Source organism: Lemur catta, chromosome 3, assembly GCF_020740605.2.
Source record: "Lemur catta isolate mLemCat1 chromosome 3, mLemCat1.pri, whole genome shotgun sequence".
In the NCBI taxonomy this organism is placed as follows: domain Eukaryota; kingdom Metazoa; phylum Chordata; class Mammalia; order Primates; family Lemuridae; genus Lemur; species Lemur catta.
Window position 1 is genome coordinate 123064506 of NC_059130.1, and position 20240 is coordinate 123084745.

Consider the following 20240-nt stretch of genomic DNA (forward strand, 5'->3'; position numbering starts at 1 on the left):
GCTTTTTGACCTCTGACCCTTCAGCTTGGCTCATCTGCCTTTGCAGAAAGCATTCACTCGGGTGGCAAGCTGCTGCCGGTGCGGAGGCAGTGGGAGGGGCGGTGGCATCAGGAGAGGCAGAGGGGCTGCTGCAGCAGGCTGGAGGGCTTGGGGCGTCCCAGCAGAGGCCCCCTGGGCTGGCTGCTCCCCACGCTCTGGGTCGGGACTTGAGCAAAGGCCCAGCTAGGGCCCTGATGCGTGGCACTCTGGCCTACTGTGGGCTGCAGGTAAGAGCCCAGAGCCCCCCGCAGCAGGTGCTGGCCCTGCAGCCAGCCCAGCTGGCAGGAACTTGGCTCGCCCCAGGCAGGAGGGGGCCAGAAGGAGGACGGAGAGAGAGACAACAAATGACTTCACAAACAAAAGCTGACTTTTGGAAACCCGATGCAGGAGAGTGGATGATTTGATTACAGCCCGTCTTTAAAATTGAAGCCAACAGCCCTGGCTGAGGAGGGCTGAGCTTCTACATAATTGAGAAGGAAAGTTCAGCGCCAAGATGTGAGGCGCTTCCTGCGGTGCTCGGGCGGGGCCTGCACCCTGCGGCCCTAACTGCACCAGAAGACGGGACGCCGGCAGGCGCAGAGGGCTGGCTGCAGGTCACCAGCATGTGAAGGGGACCCAGGACAACAGCGTCATCACATCTTGCCCACTACAGCATCTGTGGCACCAGGGAGACTCTGGTCACTCCAGAGCTCAGGCACACGGGGAGTTTAGCAAGTGACCAACATCCACCTGTTCTGGGACTCTAGCCCCAGGCAAACAACACCTCCCAAAGCCGTTCCCAGTTCTAAAAAGAAGGCGGAAGGGAAAGTGCATTTGGGAGCCCTCTCGGGAATGCGAGTGGGGGGCATCAGGAGCGCTGCCTTCCCGGGGGTTCTGCACCCCTTTTTCCCACGAGAAAAGACACGTACTTGCCGGCTGCGTAGACTTCTGCGGTATCGAAGAGGTTGATGCCATTGTCGTAGGCCAAGGTCATCAGCTGCTCGGCCATCTGAAACGAGAGCGCCAGTGCTGTCCTGCCAATGGGGGGCCCAGGGGCTCCCCCTCTCAGCCTGGGAGGCCCCCTCGTGCCGGGCCCCCCAACCTGGGGCCTGACAGGCTCCTCCCCGGCTCTGCTGTGCCCGCTCCTGCTGCAGGACGGGAGGGAGGCGCTCTCGGTAACAGAGCCGTCCAGAAGAACAAGGCAAAACGAATGAAGAAACAGCCCACAGACTGTGAACTTCTCCAGGGCAGGGACCCCATCAGTTGGGGTCCTCACAGGACTTAGCCCCTGTCCTGGGTTAGTGTCCCCCCAAAACTCATGTCCACCCCGAACCTCAGAATGTGATCTTATTTGGAACCAGGACCTCTGCGAATGGAATTAGCTAAGATGAGGTCATACCGCATTAGGGTGTGACCCTAAATCCCTATAAGGACATGACCGATACCCTCATAAGAAGAGAAGACACAGACACAGAGAAGTCCATGTGACAAGGGTGGCAGAGGCTGGAATGATGTGTCTGAGAGGCAAGGACTGCCAGCGGCCACCAGGGAGAGGCACGAGACCTTCTCCCTCAGCCTCTGCGGGGCTCGGGGCTCCGCTGACGACCTCACTTCAGACCTGTGGCCTCCAGCACTGTGAGAGAGTAAATTTCTGCTGTTTTAAGCCACACAAGTTGTGGCATTTAGTTACGGCAGCCCGAGGAAACCGGCACGGCCCCTGTAGGGGCTGGACAGACCCCGGCAGAGTGACCAAAGCCACAGCGGTGCGCTTGGCTGTTCCTTGCTGGGTCCTTCCAGCGACTGTGCCGAGCCCGCAGGGTTATTTCTGTCGTTGGAGAAACTGCCGTGCCGCGTAGACGGAGCAGCTCACATGTGGTGGGGTGGAGGGCTGTTCCGGCCTTGCCGGCCTCTCTCCAGTGCCCAGGGCCCCAGCCCTGCGCGAGGCACCGTGGTGGCGGCTGTAACCACTGCCCACGGGCCAGACTTGTCCCCGGGATGCTGCCGGGCGTGCTGCGTTCCAGGAACCAAGAAGGAGCTATTGGTCACGAGGCTGAGGACCCAGGAGCCGGGGGTGCCCACCTGCAAGGATGACAGCTCCCGCCAAGAGGCAGGAGAAGAAGGCATCCCCAAATGCTGCTGTCCCTGAGTGTCACAGTGCTGCAAGCTCAGCTCAGAGCACCAGGCCTCCCTCCCTGGCAAGCCCAGGGCAGAGTGAAAACTCCGTCTGACCCTCCAGAACCGCAGGACACAGGCAGCCGGGGTGGCCTCGCCTACCTTCCCTGGTACTGAGCTGGGGCGCCCAGAGCCCAGGCAGGTGTGGAGAGTGAGGACAGTGTCCTGTGGGGACCTCTGTGGTGGGCGCCCAGTCTGTGCCTGCAGGAAGGGGGCCCCGGTGCTACCAGATCCCCCGATTTTTTAAGAGAAGCCCGAAATCCAGGGTGTTCTGGGGGGTGGGAGAATCTCCCAGCCTAGTCAGCATTAATCCCCAAGCATTCCGGATGCTGCAGCCGCAGCCGGGGCTAAGCCCCGATTGGTCAGTGGCTGTGGTCGGAGCCAGGAAGCCCAGGGGGAGCCAAGGCCCTTCCGGATCCACCGCAGGGCTGAGTGCTGTCTCCCGGCTGGAGCTCGAGGGCGTGGTCCCAAACACACGGGGGCTGGGGGCTGCCGTGAGCCCCTGAGCCTGCTCCCGGACGCTCCCACCCATACCCCGGCACCTTCTTCCCGGGCAAAGCTCCAACATACACGGCTTGTTCCCTGCCTCATCCTTGTCCGTCCTGAGTCAGGGCCCTGGACGCGTCCCACCAGCCGGCCCTGAGTGAGGCCCAGGAGGGCACAGTGGTCCAGACAGGGGACCCACATGTACCCTCCTGCAGGCATGTGAGGGGAGCGACTCAGGGCTTGTTTTTTTGTTTTAGTTTTTGTATTTCAGACACGTATTTTCTCATATTCCCACCTTTCCTACATGAACGGTAGCACGCTACAGATATTCTTTTGCACTTCAATTTTTTTTTGCTTATAATTCATTCTGGAAACTGATCCATGCCAGCTTATGGAGATCTCCTTCAATTTCTTTTTTTAAGTTAAATAAATTTACTGTATTTATTAAAAATTTTTAAAGTTATAGTAAAATATATGTAACAAGAAAGCACATTTATTTACATTGCTGTGTAGCCCTCACCACCATTCACCTCTGGAACTTCTTCATCTTCCAAAACAGAAACTCTGTCCCTAGGAAACGCTAACTCCCCACTCCCTCCCCAACCCTGGCACTCACCATTCTACTTTTTTGTCTCTATGAATTTGACTGCTCTAGGGACCTCATATATGTGGAGTCATATGACAATGTGATTGGCTTATTTCACTGAACATAATGTCCTCAAGGTCTGTCTGTGTGTGGTAGCATGTGTGGGAATTTCCAGGGCTGGGTTTTGAAGGGTGTTTAGGAGTTTTCTGGGCAGGCAGGGGAGAGTGGGTGGGGAGGGGCTGCTGCAGGCAGAGGGTGTGCGGGGAGGGCAGCCTGTGGTGGCTGCTTCCTCAAGGTCCTGCCCACCCTGTGCTCAGGTCAAGGCCCTGGGGGGCCTGCTTGACTCACCTTGCTCTCACTCTAGCGTGAGACTTCAGCCACCACTGTCAGCTCGTCTTGCAGACAGACTCCGGCTGTGACTGCTCACCCACCTCCACTGCGCCCACCCTGCTCCGAGCCCCCAGCCGCTCCCAGCTGGCTTCTTGCAGTTGTCTCCTCACCCTCTCTGCTCCTGCCCTTGCCCGAGCCCTCGCCAGGCAGAGCCCGGTCCATCACCAGCGCGTCAGCACCAGAAATGAAGGCTGCCGGCTCCACCCGGACCTGCCACACCAGGGTCTGCATTTTAAGCAGATCCCCAGGGGACTCGTGCACACATTACACTTTGACAAGCCCCACTCAACTGGCTATTCCTGGCGCAGCAGCCAGACGAGCCTTTGAAGTCCTTAAGGCAGGTCGAATTACCTCTCTGCTAAAACCCTCCTGTGGTTTCCATCCCACAGCTGATCAAAGCCAAAGTCCCTGCCAGAGCTGTACCCTGACCCATGACCCTATCTCCTGAACCCCTTTGTTCCCCCAACACTCAGCATTAGGGCTCCACCTTTGCTGTCCCTTGGCCCCCTGGAATGCTCCTCTCCTGCAGCACCACGTGGCTCACTCGCTCACCCACCTCCTGGCTGCCCTGTAGCGACAGGAGCACACACCCCAGCCCCTTCTGTCTGCCCTATTGTCCTGTTCTCTGTGGTCAACTAAATAATGCCCCCCCAAATGTGTCAGGTCCCTGGAACCTGTGAATGTCACCTTAGCTAGGAAAAGGGACTTTGCAGGTGGAATTAAATTAAGCATCTTGAGATGGGGAGATTGCCCTGGATTGCCTAAGTGGGCCCTCAATGCCAGCACGGGTGACCCTAGGAGAGGCAGGCAGAGATTCGATACAGACAGAGGAGAAGGGAATGTGACCACGGGGCCGGAGACGGGAGTGAGGCGTCCACAGGCCACGGAACGCCAGCAGCCCCCAGAAGAGGCAGAGGCAGGAAGGATTCTGCCCCAGAGACCCCAGTGGGAGCGCACCCCGCCGACACCCTGATTTAGGCTCAGGGATTCTGATTTTGGCTTCTGGCCCCAAGAACTGCGGGCGACCACACCCTGTGCTTGAAGCCACTCTGTTGGTGGCCATTTGTTGCAGCGGCCACAGGAAGCTCACGCACTGTCCACGGCACGTTTAACCATCGGAGATGGTGATGTACCTGCTTCCTCACGGGCTGTCCCCCTTGCTAGAAAGGGGAGAAAGCGGGCACTTGGCAGGTGCTCAGCAAGCACGAGTCCGGTGGAGACACCTTCCAGCTGGCTCTGGTGGCCTCTGGCTCAGCTGCTCCCCCTCCTCACTGCTCAACAGACTACGGACAAAGGTCCCAACAGCCCCTGAACACACCGGGCTCCCTCGCACAGGAGGGAAGCCGGGTCATCCGCAGAAACCTGCGGCCACCACAGACCCCTGAAGGCTCGCCAAGCCGCAGGATCAGCACCGTGACACATAGGATGTCAGTCACAACCTCGCCTGTCCCCGAGCACAAGGCAAGACGTAAGTACAATTCCAGTTACACCCAGGAGAGCACCTTGGATGGCTGGAAACAAGAAAGAGAATGAGGGAATCATGGACTTTTAGGGCTGTGCTTTCTTAATAATATTTCTAATGGCTAAGATTTTAGAGTAATTCCTCCTCCAAGTTTTCCGTGTGCATGCATGCTATTTCCCTAGAAACTGCAACTCTATGTGCCTAGACATGTGTGCTGTGTGTTCTCTACCTGCGAACTCTGAAGACCTGTGGCCGTGGGGCATCCTAGTTCATTCACGGAGCCTTTACCTCGTCACTTTTGGGTTCTTTCCAGTGTCAGCGTATCAGAAACTAAAGTCAGAAGGAACCTTAGGTGACATACAGGCCACCTCCCTGTCACCCCCACCCCAGGGACAAGGACTCCATGCCCACTCCAGGACGGCTACCCCAGGGCTGAGAGCTGGCCACACGCTTTGGGGCAAAGAGCCCCAGGGGGGACCCCCCTTTACCACCCACACGTGACCTCTGGCACCTGCTTGCACCCTGGAGGCTCAGCTTCCCTGAAGTGGCAATACCACCTGCCTCCCGGGTTGACAGAAGATTAAATGAGATGATAAACATAAGGTTCTCAGCCACTACTCCTATTAAATTTTTATTGCCCAGCCTGTCTTGAACACATGCTTCTGACAGTGAGTTTTCTACCTGAGCTGCAGTGTCAGGTCAGGGACGGCTGGAAACCTGACCCTGACCGCCATAGCTCCTGCATGTGGCCGCGTGATCGTAGGTTTACTAACACTGTCTGCCTCCCTGCTCGACTTCCTGTGAGCATCAGCGGAGAACGTCATGGGGTCCTATAAACTGGGGACTCTGCGCTGTGCCACGTGAGGCTGGTTGCCACTCCTGCCCCACCGGGAAGTTCATCCCACCCCTGGGCAGGCTTCGTTTTGTCCCTGGTGTGGCACAGATCAAGGCTGAGCTTCTGTCTGCATGACAGCCCTGCAGATCCTGGCAGACTGCTGCCACGACCCCACAGAATGGGGACGTCAGACCTTTCCTATAAAGGGCCTGGAGCAAGTACTTAGGCTTCACAGGCCGCAGTCTCCGCTGCAGTCACTCGGCTCTGCCCTCGCAGGGTGAGGGCAGCCACAGACAAGAAGCAGATGAGTGGGCGCGACTGTGCGCCAATAAAACTTCCCTTGCAAAAGCAGGCTGCGAATTCATAGACAGGAAGTAGATCAGAAGGGCTGGGGAGTTATTGCTTAAGGGTATAGAGCTTCTGTTTGGGGTGATGACAAATTTTGGAAATAGATAGCGGTGATGCTGTAGAGCAACGCAAATGTACTTAATGCCACTGAACTGCACACTTCAAAATGGTCAAAATGGTCAATTTTCTGTTTCATATAGTTAATCAACAATTAAAAAATAAAAAAGAAAACAAGCAGCCCAGGGTGGTTCTTGCTCCCTTACAGGCTCAGACGGAGCAGGCAGCCACTAAGGAATAAAACCCTCGGTGTTCTTCATCCGGGCTTGTGGGCCCGTCACACCTGACGTATTGATTTGTTTTTGACACTAACTGTAGGATTTAATGCAAACATTCTTGCCCCTTCACTCAGCCGTTTTTCACCTGCCACAACCTTCCAGAACCCTGACTCTTCATCTATTGTGTCCTGTGTCCTTCCAGCTGGGTGTCATCTAGAAATGACCTCCAGCGTCCTCATGCATGTCACTATGTTCCTCACGGAGATGCCGAGAGCCAGGGCCAGCTGGGGCTGCCACTGGATCTTAGCGTGTGACTGAGCTGTTGGTGAGAGAGTCACCTAGTTGGATGGTTCTGCCCGTCTCTGTGTCTTTCCCATATGGACGTCACATGCCATGTGGCTAACGCTATTTGGAAATGAAGTCACACTCCTCTACGGAATTCTTCCACCCGCTGCTTTAGTAATCACACTGCGAGGAAAACAAGGCTGAATCAGGCAGCCTTGGAGAGAACCACGTGGGCCCCACGGGTCCGACTGAACCATTCCCTTCACCTTAAAATCTCCTGACTTTCTCCTGAGATAGCCACACCCAGCAACCCCAAAGCAAGGGCAGATGGTTCTATGACCACCGACTATCTTAAAAATAAAAATGACCCCAAACACAAACTGAATGCTTTTACATTTTGATAGGAGCAAAGCTTTTCCTTGGAAAACGAACGAAGCAATCACAGCTAATGAGGTCTCGAGTCAACTCACTTATTAATTTTTAAATGCGACCTTTCGCACAGTAAGTAGGGCGAACGCGGAAACCGCTTCTTGTGCAGATGCCCGGAGCTCTCTGCACAAACGCCACTGCTCTCATTTCCAAGGCACGGCCTGGCTGTCCGGAGGCGCACACCAGGCCGGGAACACACCATCCCCTGCCTTCCGAGACCCAGAGGCATTCCCTCGGCGTTCACCCCGTACCCCGACCGACAGAAGCCCCGGCAAATACATTCGACTGCGACGGACACGACTCATGACAGTTGCGGGAAATGTAGTTAGGAGCTCAGTGAAGTGTAACTCTACAGATTCTCCAGCTTGCAGGAACACTGCAGAAGCTGCTTTCTAGTGACCCCGACACGTACGTGCTGAGGCTTCAGACTCGCGTGGGTGGACTCCGCGGGGCAGCTTAGGTCTGCATCCGGCTCTGTGACGTGGAGAACGTGTGCCCTGCCGTCTGCTTAGCAGTGGGGTTGGTGCCACCACGTGTGAGTAATCTGAGCTCCAGGGACCTTTAGGGACTTGCTGAGACCCCAAGGCACCCAGCTCCTAGGTGGGTGCACCCAACTCGGCATCTGTGGCCACTGCCACTCAGCTTTCTGGTGTCCCACAGGGGCAGGGCCCCTCACAACACAGGAGGGGCTGCCACGGTGGCTCCCGGGGGCACACGCTCACTTCTAGGCAGCAGTAGAAGTGAGCCCTCCCGGGGGGCTGGGGTGGCAAGGGAGCCCCATCTTACCTCATCGGTGATCTGGCCTCCAAAGGTCACCCAGGTTCCTGGAAGGAGACACACAAGTTCAGGTCAGGGAGCCTGCGAGGGGCCAGATGTCCCCCAGTGGGTGCCAGACCTCGGGCTGCAGGGCCCAGGGGGCAGCCACAGGTGGCCACGCTATGCTGCTCTGCGGTGAGCGTGTCCTCGGTGTGTGTGGGCACTTGGCCTTCAGGGCAAGACTTGCTCTCTTGGGGCCACCAGAGTGAAGGGATAAAAGGCTCTAGAGCAGGCAGCCAGCTGCAGGCCCCGGAGGCTCGTCGTGACTCGTGCTGATGTGGCTCCTACTGCAGGGACACCCTGCAGGGGACAGCACGGGGGATGGGTCCCTGAAAACACGCAAGGTCTGACAGCCCCGTCCCCGTGCTCCTGTGGGGACGAAGACAGGCGGGCAGGGTGGCAGGCAGGGCGGGCACACCGTGTGCGGCACGGAGGTGGAGAACAGCACGTTCTGGGAGGAGCGCTCGCAAGTGGAGAGAGAGGAAAGAGCACAGAACCCGATGGCCCTTCCTGAGCGACTCTCTCGTGGAATTGAGCCCGGCCTTGGCGGGAAGGACGTCTCCCTGGCACACCCGGGCCGGGAGCTTCTCTGATTTTGGGTTGGGGCAGGGGCTTGTTCCTAGGGCCCCACTCTTCCCCCCACCTGCTCTGCCAAGGCTATACCTGTGTCCCCTCTTGCTCCTAGGCCCCTTTCGCCTGCCTCTTTGTTGCCCTGGCAACCAAGTCTCCCAAATCCTAGGCTCTGGGTGCAGCTACCTCCTGGGGGCTGCCGAGGGAAAGGCCCCCACCTCCCTGGTGGGCCCACTTCAGCCCGTGCCCGGCCCTCCTGCAGCCCCTGATTCCTCTGCAGGTGCTGCCCCGAGGGCACCCCCACACTCACCGAGCCCCAGGCAGGAGACTCGCAGGCCGGACTTGCCCAGGTTCCTGAAAAACAAACGTGTGTGAGTTCTCGGCACCAGGGCAGGCCCCACCAGCCAGCCCCCTCCCGCTCCCACCCCGTCCGTATGTGTCCTGAGGCTCCGAAAGGCACCGGGACCTTTGGAGAGAGGCTGATGCTCCCCAGCCCGTGGGGGGCAGTGCCAACGGTCCCCGGCCCACCCAGGGCAGGGCCCGGCTGCTGGCAGGGGCCCTGCTGGTGACCAACAAGGACAGATAAGAACGCGTGGGATGCTATCCTGTTTCACGGGCCGAAATGTGGCTGATCTCAGCCCTGTGGTACGGTCCACGGGGTGTCCCCTTGCTAAGGAGTCTCCTCTCCCCTCTTCTCCAGAGCCCCCGTCTGTGGTTCTGTCTGTGCACTCCCTCTGTCTGAGGGCAGGGAGAGGACATTCCCACTTCACTGGGACCACACGGCCTGTGGATCCGCCCCTCCGGCTTGGCTGTGGGGGCCCCGGCTCCCAGCAAGGCCCACCAGCCTTTTTTGTAACCACAGCCAGGCCGACGGCAGCCCCAGAGCCCGGCAGACACGCTCATGACAGGCTGCCCGGGGCTCCGTCACAGGGCCAGAGGCGCCTGCCCCGTGGCTGCTCCCCAGAGTCCACAGCAAGGGGCCTCAGGCCATCACAGTATCCTCAGGAGGTGGTCGGGGACTGGCATGCCCACCTGTCGGGGGCAGCAGCAGGCCCGGCAGTTCGCAGGCACCTCTGTGCACAGGCACTGCGCGTGTCGCCATACTGTGAGTCCCATGTGACGGAGGGGCTGGGGTCCCACCCAGGTAGCTGGCTCCCAGCTCATGTGCCTCACAGAGGTGGCACCTCACCCCATCCTGCTCAGGGGGGACCTAGGGCGTGATCTGCCCAGAGGGTGCAGTTGACAGCGGGCGGGTGGGTCTCACGGCCACAGCCAGGCCCTGACCCACCGGGGGTCGGACTCCACTTCCCTTGCGGGGTCCCGTGGGCGTTGGAAAGCACGAGAGATGCCAGAGGGAGGAGCCCAGCTCTTGCCCAAGGGCCCTGGCATCTCCCGGGGCCGCCACACTCCTACCGCAGCTGACGCCGCGTCCTCAGTTTACTCCCTTTCCTGTCCGAGCCTGGCCCCAGGAGGGCGTCGTGGGGCTGGAGCCTGACTGACCACTCCCCCGACCTGGGCCCACTGTGACCCCCCCACAGCCTCAGTTTCCTGGTTACCAGACCCCTGGCCCTCACCTGTATCACGAGTGAATACAGTACTTGTAAGCAGTTTGAAAACAGTTGGATGTGTCACCAAACTGAAGATAGTTTTAAATGACCTAGGTTTACTTCAAAATTTCCCATTAGAAGCGGTCCAGGCTCCAGCCTCCTGCTCCTGTGGGCTGGCAGGATCCCCTAAGGGGGACACATGAGCAGCTGGCTCCTCTTTCAGGAAGGGGAGGCTCAGGCCATGGCTATGGGCAGAGACTCTGAGCCAGAGCTCAAATCCTGGTTCAGCGTTGCTGGCCAGATGACCCTGGCATTTTGTGTCACTGCCTGACACCTCTGTGTTCTCATCTGCAGAATGGGCTCACAGTGCTGCCTTTCTCACGGGGGCTGCCGTGAGGACTAAACCAAACGATGCGTGTTCCCAGGGCATAGGTCACAGGACATGGACTCACACGTGTCTTGTTAAAGGGGCAGGACAGCCAAGGGAGACACAGTACGGGACGTGGCAGGGTGGACGCTTCCTTATACAAAAACAACAGTGGACAAACCAACAGGCTTTAACTACTACTGTGTCAAAAGGGAATGGAAGTTTCCTTTTGTTTTTCTTCCTCCCCTTATAAAGCAGTGAGATAATCTAACAGTACCCTCAGTATTGCTCACGTGCTGCAACCCGGAGCTGGAAAAAAGAGCCAACAGTGTTACTTATAGACGCTGCATAAGCCGGGTCTGTCCAGTAGTTCAGGCAGTTTTCCCAGGCTCGCTAGGAAGAGACTGGTGAGAAATTACACAGTTGCTTAGGAGGGCCCCAGTAACGCAGCAAAAGGACCAAAGGTTCCGATCAGTGGCTCCCAGCAGCGTTGGGGTCATCGATCCCTTGGAGAACTGACCAAGGCCCCTTCCCTGGGAATGTGCAGAGACATGAGTACCCTCAGGACTTTGCAATGTCTGGGCATTTGCAGACCCCAGACCCCACCGGGTGCCTGGTCTAGATAAATCCGGGTGCCCAGAAGGGAGGCGGGGCCCCCACCTCTGCAAACCACTTCCACGAGGGCCCGTGGGAACAACATCCTGACCAGGCTCTGTCAAAGGCCAGGTTTTAGGCTTATCCTGAAAATGACCCTTTTATCAGTGCAGAACCAAATGCCGCAACGTGCTGCACATTCAGCGGGACGGAGCAGTTGAGCAGCAGACAGGTGAGGATGCCCAACCAGGGGCTGCGTCCACCCAAGTCCAGGGCTAAAGAGCAAAGACACCTTTTCCCGCCAGTCTGCGGAGGGTTGGCCCAAGTGGCTCCTACTCTCTGATTCTTATCTGTTCCTGGTTTGACTGGCATGAAATGGACCTGCTTCCCTGAACGGGCTCCGAGTTCCACCCTGTGCCAGGGTGGGGACCCAGGGCGTCTGGCTTTTCAGCTGTCTTTCCACCCACCACCCACAGGAATGATTTAACGAAACTAGGACACCACACAATGCTGCAATTACCCTGCTCAACTTGTTTCCCTGTTAAAATGATGGTATTGGATCTGCCATCCGCTGCCAGGCCTTGGGAGAAGGAATGAAAAGGGACAGGGCACCTCCAGGCAGAAAGCTCTGCAAAGACGCTGCTCAGCGGGGTGGGACACACTGCACGTTCCAGCCGGTCGGGCGGGGGCTGCCGACACGTGGCTGCTCAAGACTTTCCAGACACGAAATCATTTCCTACAGATGTCTGCCCCCTAATTAAAACTTGACATAATGATAAAATCGTTGGTCCAAATCTCCAAACCCAAATACTGTTGGTTTCATTAATTTGCCTCGTGTCTCTCTCACGGTCTGGAAAAATGGCTAATGAGGACACAGACACAACCTTTGCCAGAAGAAAGCGCTAATGCCCATCACGCAGCCACTGAGCACGTCACACCCCTAAACAATGCACTTCAGACTTTGTGAAGCCAGACCTGGGAGGCTCCAGGAAATTACGGGCCCTTCTAAAAAGAGGAGTCAGGGCCTTTCATTTCAGCCCTCTGGGCTGGGGACAAAATTTGATCGGGTGAAAGGAAGCACCATCCCCTTCGATAGCTGGTCTGCGGACTGAGGGAGACAGATGTGTGCTGGTAGCATCTTGCTGCCCATCTGCTATGATGTGCCGCCCAGTGCCCGTCTCGCTCCCAGACTGCAGGCTCCCTAAGGACGGACCTGGGCTTCCATGTCTTTATCTTCCACCTGGAGCTGGTAGTGGCAGGGTCCCAGCAGTGTTGTTTTGGGACGATGCTGGAGTATAATTTGGGGGTGAGAAGCCCAGGCCCTGGGGGCAGACCCCTGGGACTAAATGCTGGCTCCTCCTTCGCCTATCAGGCTTGGCCTCCCCCTACCCTGCACTGAGCACCTCCCCGGCCCTCTGGCAAGAACATGGCACCTGCAGATCATGTCATTGGCAGCTGTGCCTGGAGCATGCCGCTGGGGAGGGCCAGCTTCCTAGGGAGATGGTCGGAGTTGGGGGGATGTGGGATCAGGTCCCACCCTCAGTCTCTGCAGCCCCCTCCCTGCACCCCAGCTGTGGCCCTGGGACACTCACAGTGGAGCAACTTGTGACAGGCCCTCCACGAGGCAGGATGGGATAGGTGCTCGGCATGGGTACCTGATGGGTCACGCTTTGGGCTCCGAGTCCCGTTTCAGCCACTGAGAAACCATGAATCATCCTACAGAGATATGAGCCTGCCTTCCCCCCCCCCCCCCCCCCCCGGCAGCACCAAGGAAAGATCCCCAGGCCTTGCCAGGTGTACGGCTCTGTGTGCTCCTCCATCGGACAGGTGGGGGCCGCAGTCCGGAAGAAATTTCCCTTTACATAGTGCTTTATATGTTTAGAAATAATCTCACTTTTATTAACTCCTTGGATGATCCTAGGATTGACTTAAAAGTTGCAGCAGGTAACAGGTATCTAAACCAAAAATAACAAAACAAAAACCCACGAGGGCTGTCTGGAAAGTATCCAGCTGTTGTTAATACAACGAGAACGGTTACCTGGCTGGATACTTTCTGGTCAGCCTGTATATATATATATATATATATATATATTTTTTTTTTTTTCTGTTTATTCCTAGCTTATGATGCCTACTTAACAAAAGATATGAACCCCCAAAACTTCTAGAGCAGCGCATTTCATTCTGCATTGTCCTCACTGAGCTTAGTGGATGGGACCAAAAGTTTTTACCCCAGAGGGTCATTAAAGAATATTAAACTTCCCCAGGAAGGAAGGGATTTGAGCACAGAAGCAGGACCCCCGGAACCATTCCAGACTCATCTCCAGGAGGCAGCGGCTCAGGTGACATGATTTGTACATGGGGTCCAGCTAGCCACAGACAGTTCTAGTTGCATTTGAGGAGAGTGGCCTGGGTTCCCAGCTGGTATTGGTGCCAGCAAGAAGAGCACTGAAGGTCCACCCTGTGTAGCTTAAACCTCTCCAAAACCAAAGCCTCCATTTGGGCTCAGTCTCCCACCTGGCTCCAGGTGCTGTGACTGCACGTGGGGAGGGTGCAAAGGACGGGTGTGGGGACAGGGCCTCCTTCCCCGACTTTCTCTCTCATCAAGGCTACAGCCCCTCCAGGCCTCTCGGCACAAACTGCCACATCTGACAAACAGGGATTTGCAGATTGTCTGGGCAAGAGGGGAGGACAGCCCCCACCCTACAAAGCCATCTGCCCCTCGTACCTATATTTCATCCCGTGCTGCTTCACACTGGCGTCCCCGGTGCACGGGAGGCTCTGCACCGACAGCTGTCCCAGGCTCCGGGCCACCATGGCCACGGCACGAAAGCGGCCACGGGAGCCCAGGCTGGGGCTGCTGGCCGCCGGCCGGCCCAGCCGCTCCTCAGGGCCCCGGCCCTTGAGGCTGTGCTCCGAGCACACGAAGGACACCTGCATGCTGGGCCACGCTCAGCCCCTGGCTGCGGCCCCGCCTCCTGGGCTCAGATTCACCTGTTCCCTAGAAACCCTTTTCCTCTGGGACAAGACTTTATCCCAAAAGGCGAGGAAGCTGCGAGGCGTTCCTTCTGGAGTGAGGATTTCCGAAGGCAGTGACGAGGAAAAAGCTTGTGCGACCTCTGAGGCAAAGGAATCAGACGTCCAGGACTGTGCCAGAAAAGACCTCAAAGAGGAGTCGAAAGTTGGAGGGATGGGGGCGCATTTCTCTCCCCTCTCACATCTCTCTTGCTCTGCAGGTCCTTCCTCTGTCTGCACCCTATTCCAGCTCTGGCCGCCCAGGTCCCCAGCCCAGCAGTCTCCAAAAGTGCTCGGCAGGGCTGGGCGGCGAGTTATTCCCGATGAGCACGATCGCTTCCTTTGCTGGGAGAAGGGAGGGCTCCCTCCGGGCGTCCTCGTCCTTGCTTGCTGAGCCCTGGCAGTGGCCTGGGGGCTGAGCAGGGCCGCTGTGACTCTCCTGGGGCAGCGGCTCAGGGGGTCTGGGGAGCAGCTGCTTTTGCAGCCGCTCCTGGTCTGCACGCCGTGGGCTGCTGCGGCTCCCACCAAGTCAATTAGGCGACCAGGGCGAGGCACAGGCAGCGTCCGGCCATTCATTATTAATGAAGAAGGATGCACACGCCTCCCGCCCTGGCTGTCCCCCGAGGCGTCACTGGCTGTTTCAGGCTGACAGCCGCTGGGCCAGGACCAGCCCGAGGCCGGGGCAGGCTGGACGGCAGAGCTTGCGGCAGCGGCTCCCAGCGAGGTGGTGCCGCTCCCGCCAGAGCCCCCCGGAGCGAGTGCCCAGCTGCACCTGCTCCTGGTTCTTGCCCGGGAGAGTGGGGCGTCCTCCAGAGCTTGGCACAAGGAGAAGCCAGAAGACCAGAATGTGCAGATGAGACCACTCTGTCTTGATGAGAATGACACAGACGGCCCAAGGAAAGAAACCTCTGAACAGTACTTAGCTGACAGCAGACACTCAATAAATATTCTGCAATGGATGAGCGAATGACTGAATGAATGAAGCCCCTCCCCCACTGACCCCATCCTCCTCAGTGTCTTGGGGGGCTGGCTTTGCCCTCTGACCCCAAGCATCCCTCTCACACCCTGCAGGGTGGGCCCTGGCCAAATCTGCCTCCCAGGTCCCCTGTTGTCCTGCCAGGAGGAGCCAAGAAGGAGGAGTGGGGTGGGGGGAGCAGATGATGGGGGTCTAGCTGCAGCTCTGTTGTTCATCCACTGTGTGATCTTAGGCGGGAGTCCTGCCCTCTCTGGGCCTCTGAGCCTCCACTGACAAAATGAAGGCATGACCCAAGGAACTGCTCTGTCCCTCCTAGCTCAGCCCTGCAGGGACATTCACACCCACTGGCTGTCCTCTCTGCTCCCAATAGCACCTAGAAAAGCATCCACCCAAGATGTTCATACTGCATGGGACTGTGGCCCTGCCTTTTGATACAGAAGGTAAAAGTTAAGAATAAACCTTGTTCTGGTCCAGTCTCCCTGCTCACGGGCTGGGCAGCCTCGCTGGGCCTCACTGCTCCCACATGCAAAATGCAGATCTGCCAGTGGATCGAGGTGGAGGCCAGACAGCGGGTGCCAAGTGCTCAGACCTGGGTCTGGTCCTTGGGGTACTTCTGTATGTGCTCACAAGTGGTACACATTCTTTTTTTTTTGAGACAGAGTCTCGCTCTATTGCCCGGACTAGAGTACCGTGGCGTCAGCCTAGCTCACAGCAACCTCAAACTCCTGGGCTTAAGCAATCCTCCTTCCTCAGCCTCCCGAGTAGCTGGGACTACAGGCATGTGCCACCATGCCCGGCTAACTTTTCTCTCTATATATTTTTAGCTGTCCAGGTCATTTCTTTCTATTTTTAGTAGAGACGGGGTCTCACTCTTGCTTAGCCTGGTCTCAAACTCCTGACCTCGAGTGATCCTCTGACCTCAGCCTCCCAAAGTGCCAGGATTACAGGCATGAGCCACTGTGCCCAGTTTGAAACGATACATACTCTATGCTCTTGCAACATGAAGAAATGACTTTCCAACGTGGGAGTCAGCAGTAGGCCCAAGAGTGAGATGCCCCCACCCCCCGAATACCTTCCCCCGTGGGTCAATGTGGCCCTTGCGCTCTCCCCATGAGCCCGGACTTGACTTGGGGACAGCAGGCAGTCCCTGAGGGTGGAACCTGGGCCTGTGGACAGAGGTCTGGGAGGGCAGAGCTGGTACCTTTGCCAAGGACACCCTGACAGATCACAGGTGCCACCCACAGGGGCCAGCGAGAGCCTCTCAGCACCATCCGTGGGCCCGGCTCTGCCCTCCTCCTGCAGCTGCTCACTGAAGCCGCACGGCTGGCTGGTCTGGGTCCCTGCGCTCCGGGCAGGCTGGAGCCCTTCCCAAGCCCCTTGGGTGGGCAGGGTGGGGTGGGCAGCCGCAGTGCTGACCTCACGTGCCAGCTGAGTCCCTCCTTGAGGCAGGACCCTCGGACTCAAGGATGACAGGCTCTGGCCTTCGGGAGCTCAGGGGCCTGCCAAGGAAGCCCCAGATGGCAAAAACTCTGCCTTTGGCCCCTTCCTGGGGCTCAGGGAAGTTTTCGCGCCGCACTGTTCTCTCTACTCATGGGCTGTTTATACCATGTGAACACAGCAGCCCAACCTCCCCTAAACATGCAGAGCTACAGCCAAAATGGAACTTGCTCAGACTATTTCACGGAATCTTTAAATGTCACCCCCCTGCCCTGATAATAAAATGGATCACATTTGTTTGTTCAGAGAGCACTGAGTGCCTACCGTGCACCTGGTGCCGAGGCGCCTGCTCTCTCGGAGCTCACCGTCCGGAGCAGGGCTGCTCAGTGTCTGATCAGGACAGCAGGGGAGCCTATTGCAAAGCAGAGTCCTGGGTCCCACCCGGACCTATGGAATCGGGGCCTCTGGGTCCAGGCCCAGGAGGGTGTGTTTCTACCAAGAGCTTCGAGTAATGCTATGCGTGCTGGCCTGGTGAGATGCACAGTTCCCCTTCTTCCTCACACGTCCCCTCTGTGCTCTGGCAAGCCCTCGGGTCCCAGGAGGGCTGGCGTCTTACTGTTCCCCAGGGGCTGCTCTTAACCAGATGGTGTGCTTTAAGCAGCGCCGAGTGAAGTGAGATTCACAAGACTCTTAGTCACCACAGTGTAAAATGTCATCTGCCTCACCACGTGACCCAGCAAGCCCACTGCCAGGTTTGTGCCCAAAGAACTGGAAACATACGCCCACATAAAGACCTGAACACAAACGTCCATAGCAGCATTATTTGCAATAGCCAAAGGGCAGACAGAACCCAAATACCCATCAACTGACAAACAGATAAACAAATGTGGTATATCCATAAAATGAAGTAGTATTCAGCCATAAAAAGGAAGTATTGATAACATGCTATAGCATGGATGAACCTTGAAAACATAATGTTAAGTGAAAAAGCCGCTCACGAAAGACAGCGTCATATGATCGCATTTATATGAAATACCCAGAACAGGTACATTCAGAGAGACAGAAAGTAGATTAGTGGTTGCCGGGGGTGGGGAGTGATAGGTAAAGGGTATACGGGGTTTGTTTTGGGGAGTGATGAAAAAGTTCTAGCACTGATTGTGGCAACTTTTTGCACAACTCTGTGAATACACTAAAACTACTGAGTTGTATACTTTAAATGAGTAAATTGTATGGCATGTGAGTTATAGCTCAACAAAGCTGTTACTAAAAAAAAGTCACCTGCTTAAAAGCCTCTGGGTCTTTGTTTCTGCTGTTCCCTGCGGGAGCCCCCTTCCTGTTTCTCTGTCTTTGACCTATTCACCTTTGACATTAGCTCAGACAGCGCATGTGGGGTGAAGCCAGTCCCCAAACACAATGAGCCTCTCCTCCCTTCTCCGGGTGCCACTAACCACATTTTCCCCAGGGATATTGGGGGGCTGGGAGCCGTCTGCTGGTGGTCAGTCTGGTCCAGCACAATGTCATGTGCCCCGTAGCCTTAAATAACTGTTGGATCAATGGGCCGGGGGGAGACTAACTTACGTTTGTGATTATACGACGGGATGTAAACAGCTGCTGGACAAATGTCCACTTACTGGGAAGACAGTGCTTGTGTTTACCAGTTCACACTGTGGTTCTTTTTTGGGAATCCAGGGTATAACCTTTAGGGACACTGGACTTCTCCTAAGCAACGAGCAAGCTCCCCTCTTGTCTGGAAGCTGGACAGACATGCAGTCCTCTCCAGCCACTGGGCCGAGTCTCCTGCTGGGGATTTGGTATATTATTTTTTATTATTTTACATTATTTTGGTATACTATTTTTACTGGCTATTTATTTTACTAAGCTACTCTTACCTTCCATTGTCCCTTATCTGCTATTATTTATTTAAAAAATTTCATTGTAGCAGGTTAAGGAAGTTGCCTGCAATCCTTTTTGGAATTGGGTCGGCATCGGGGGAGGTGACTTTAAAAAAGAATTCAATGTAGTTTTTGCATCATGCAGATGATATTGCATTATAAGCTCAGAAAATTGGTGGTATATACTATAACTCTGTCTCAGCGGGCATCACCCAGCAGTGGTTTCATTCTCCAGAGAACACTGGGCAATGTATGCAAATACTTTTGTTGTCATAGCTGGGTGCGGGGTGCTACTGGCAACAGGTAGAGGCTGGGGAGGCCGCCCCACAGCAGAGAATTATCTGGCCCAAATGTCAGCTCTGTATGCACCAGAATCCTGGACCGTGTCTCCTCGATTGCATTGTTCCAGATAAGGGAAGCCTGGCCGTCCACATGCAGGGCACAGTTACCGGGAGGTGTGGAGGGGCCTGTCCAGCCAAAACCAACAGCCCCGGCAAGCAGCTCTTCGCATTCAAAAGCTCCCCATCCAGGAAGGAGACGTCCTGAAACGCTCCTCTGGGAGGGGGTGGTGATATTACCATCTTTGCACTTTTCTATATTTTTGAAATTTTCTATTGTGGATTGCATATTTCTCTTGTAATCTGGAAAAAATTCTCCAGTTTTTCCTGGAACTATTTAACCAAGGGCACTTGATTTTCAAGACAAAATGATGGTGAAAACAACACGAAACAAAGAAGAAAGGGCCGGCGGCTTGCCGGTGTGCCCAGGCCCCTGGTGCCCAGGCCCCGCCCAACAGGAGGAAGGACCATCCATGCTGAATCCGCTCAATCTGCCCAGGATGCTTTCGGCTTCGGGACTGGCCTGCGGGGCAGCTGAGCGCTTCCCTGCCTGGGCCCTTGCTCCTACGCGGCCACTCGGGACGCTGAAGACAACCTCACCTGGACAGAAGGTTCTCTCTGATGCACAGAACCCCAGGTGCCAGCCTCGTCCTTACTCGCTGAGGCCTGCCCTCTGAAAGGAAGACTCTGGAAGGTTCACATTTCCTCCGAGGACGAGAATGATCCCCTCTGCCGCCCTGTTCTCAGAATTCTGGGTTTGGGGCAGCAGGTGCAGCGCTGCACGCACTGGGACTTCAGGATCCCTGGGTGTGCTGAGGGGACATGACGAGACTGACACGCACTCAGGGCTGCACAGGTGGCGCACGCGGAGCTGTGACAGGTGCGCACCCACCTAGCCACACCTGCTCTGCCCAAAGCAACGCTGACTGCTCTGTGCGCGGCTCCCTAGTCTGAAACTGGTCACGGCATGTCCAGCCCAGGTTCCTATTGCCGGAGCTCGCAGGGAAAGGATCGTCCCCACGTTGAAGCGCCCCCTCGCCCCTTTGCCTTCAGTGGGCTTTGCGGGGGAAGTCGAATCCGGCAAAGCCCACCAGGCGCAGATGGTGACGGGCGCGGAGGCTTGGCAGCCTGTCCCCAGAAGCCCTCGGGGCCTGCTCTGGGAGGCGCTCAGGTGTGTACAAGTCCTCACAGAGGTGCCAGAAGCTCCCCCTCCCAGACACCTGCACCTCCCACCTGGAGGACGCTGTGTTAGAATCCCCCGCCCTCACTCCATCCCACCGGAACTGCGTTGTGGGACGATGAGAATGAATGTTTGAGCTCGGGGACTCCAGGACAAACACGTGCTGTGTCGGCAGAGAGCTGCCAAACAGAAGGGTGGGCAGGAGCCTGGTGGGCTTCTCGAGGC

The 20240-nt window shown here is 56.7% G+C and overlaps 1 protein-coding gene across 4 annotated transcripts in view; it reads right to left on the minus strand.

Annotated features, from left to right (window-relative positions):
• KCNAB2 (potassium voltage-gated channel subfamily A regulatory beta subunit 2) overlaps positions 1-20240 on the minus strand; it is an 83731-nt gene that overhangs the window by 15556 nt on the left and 47935 nt on the right. For 3 of the 4 annotated variants that reach the window (XM_045546299.1, XM_045546298.1, XM_045546301.1), the window contains 3 exons: positions 8983-9026; positions 8073-8110; positions 948-1027 (listed from right to left, as the gene is read on the minus strand). In XM_045546299.1, the coding sequence (XP_045402255.1) occupies positions 948-1027; positions 8073-8110; positions 8983-9026 (162 nt within the window). Of the gene's footprint in view, positions 1-947; positions 1028-8072; positions 8111-8982; positions 9027-13905; positions 14118-20240 lie in introns of those variants that run through there. The other variant, XM_045546300.1, reaches the window with a different exon arrangement.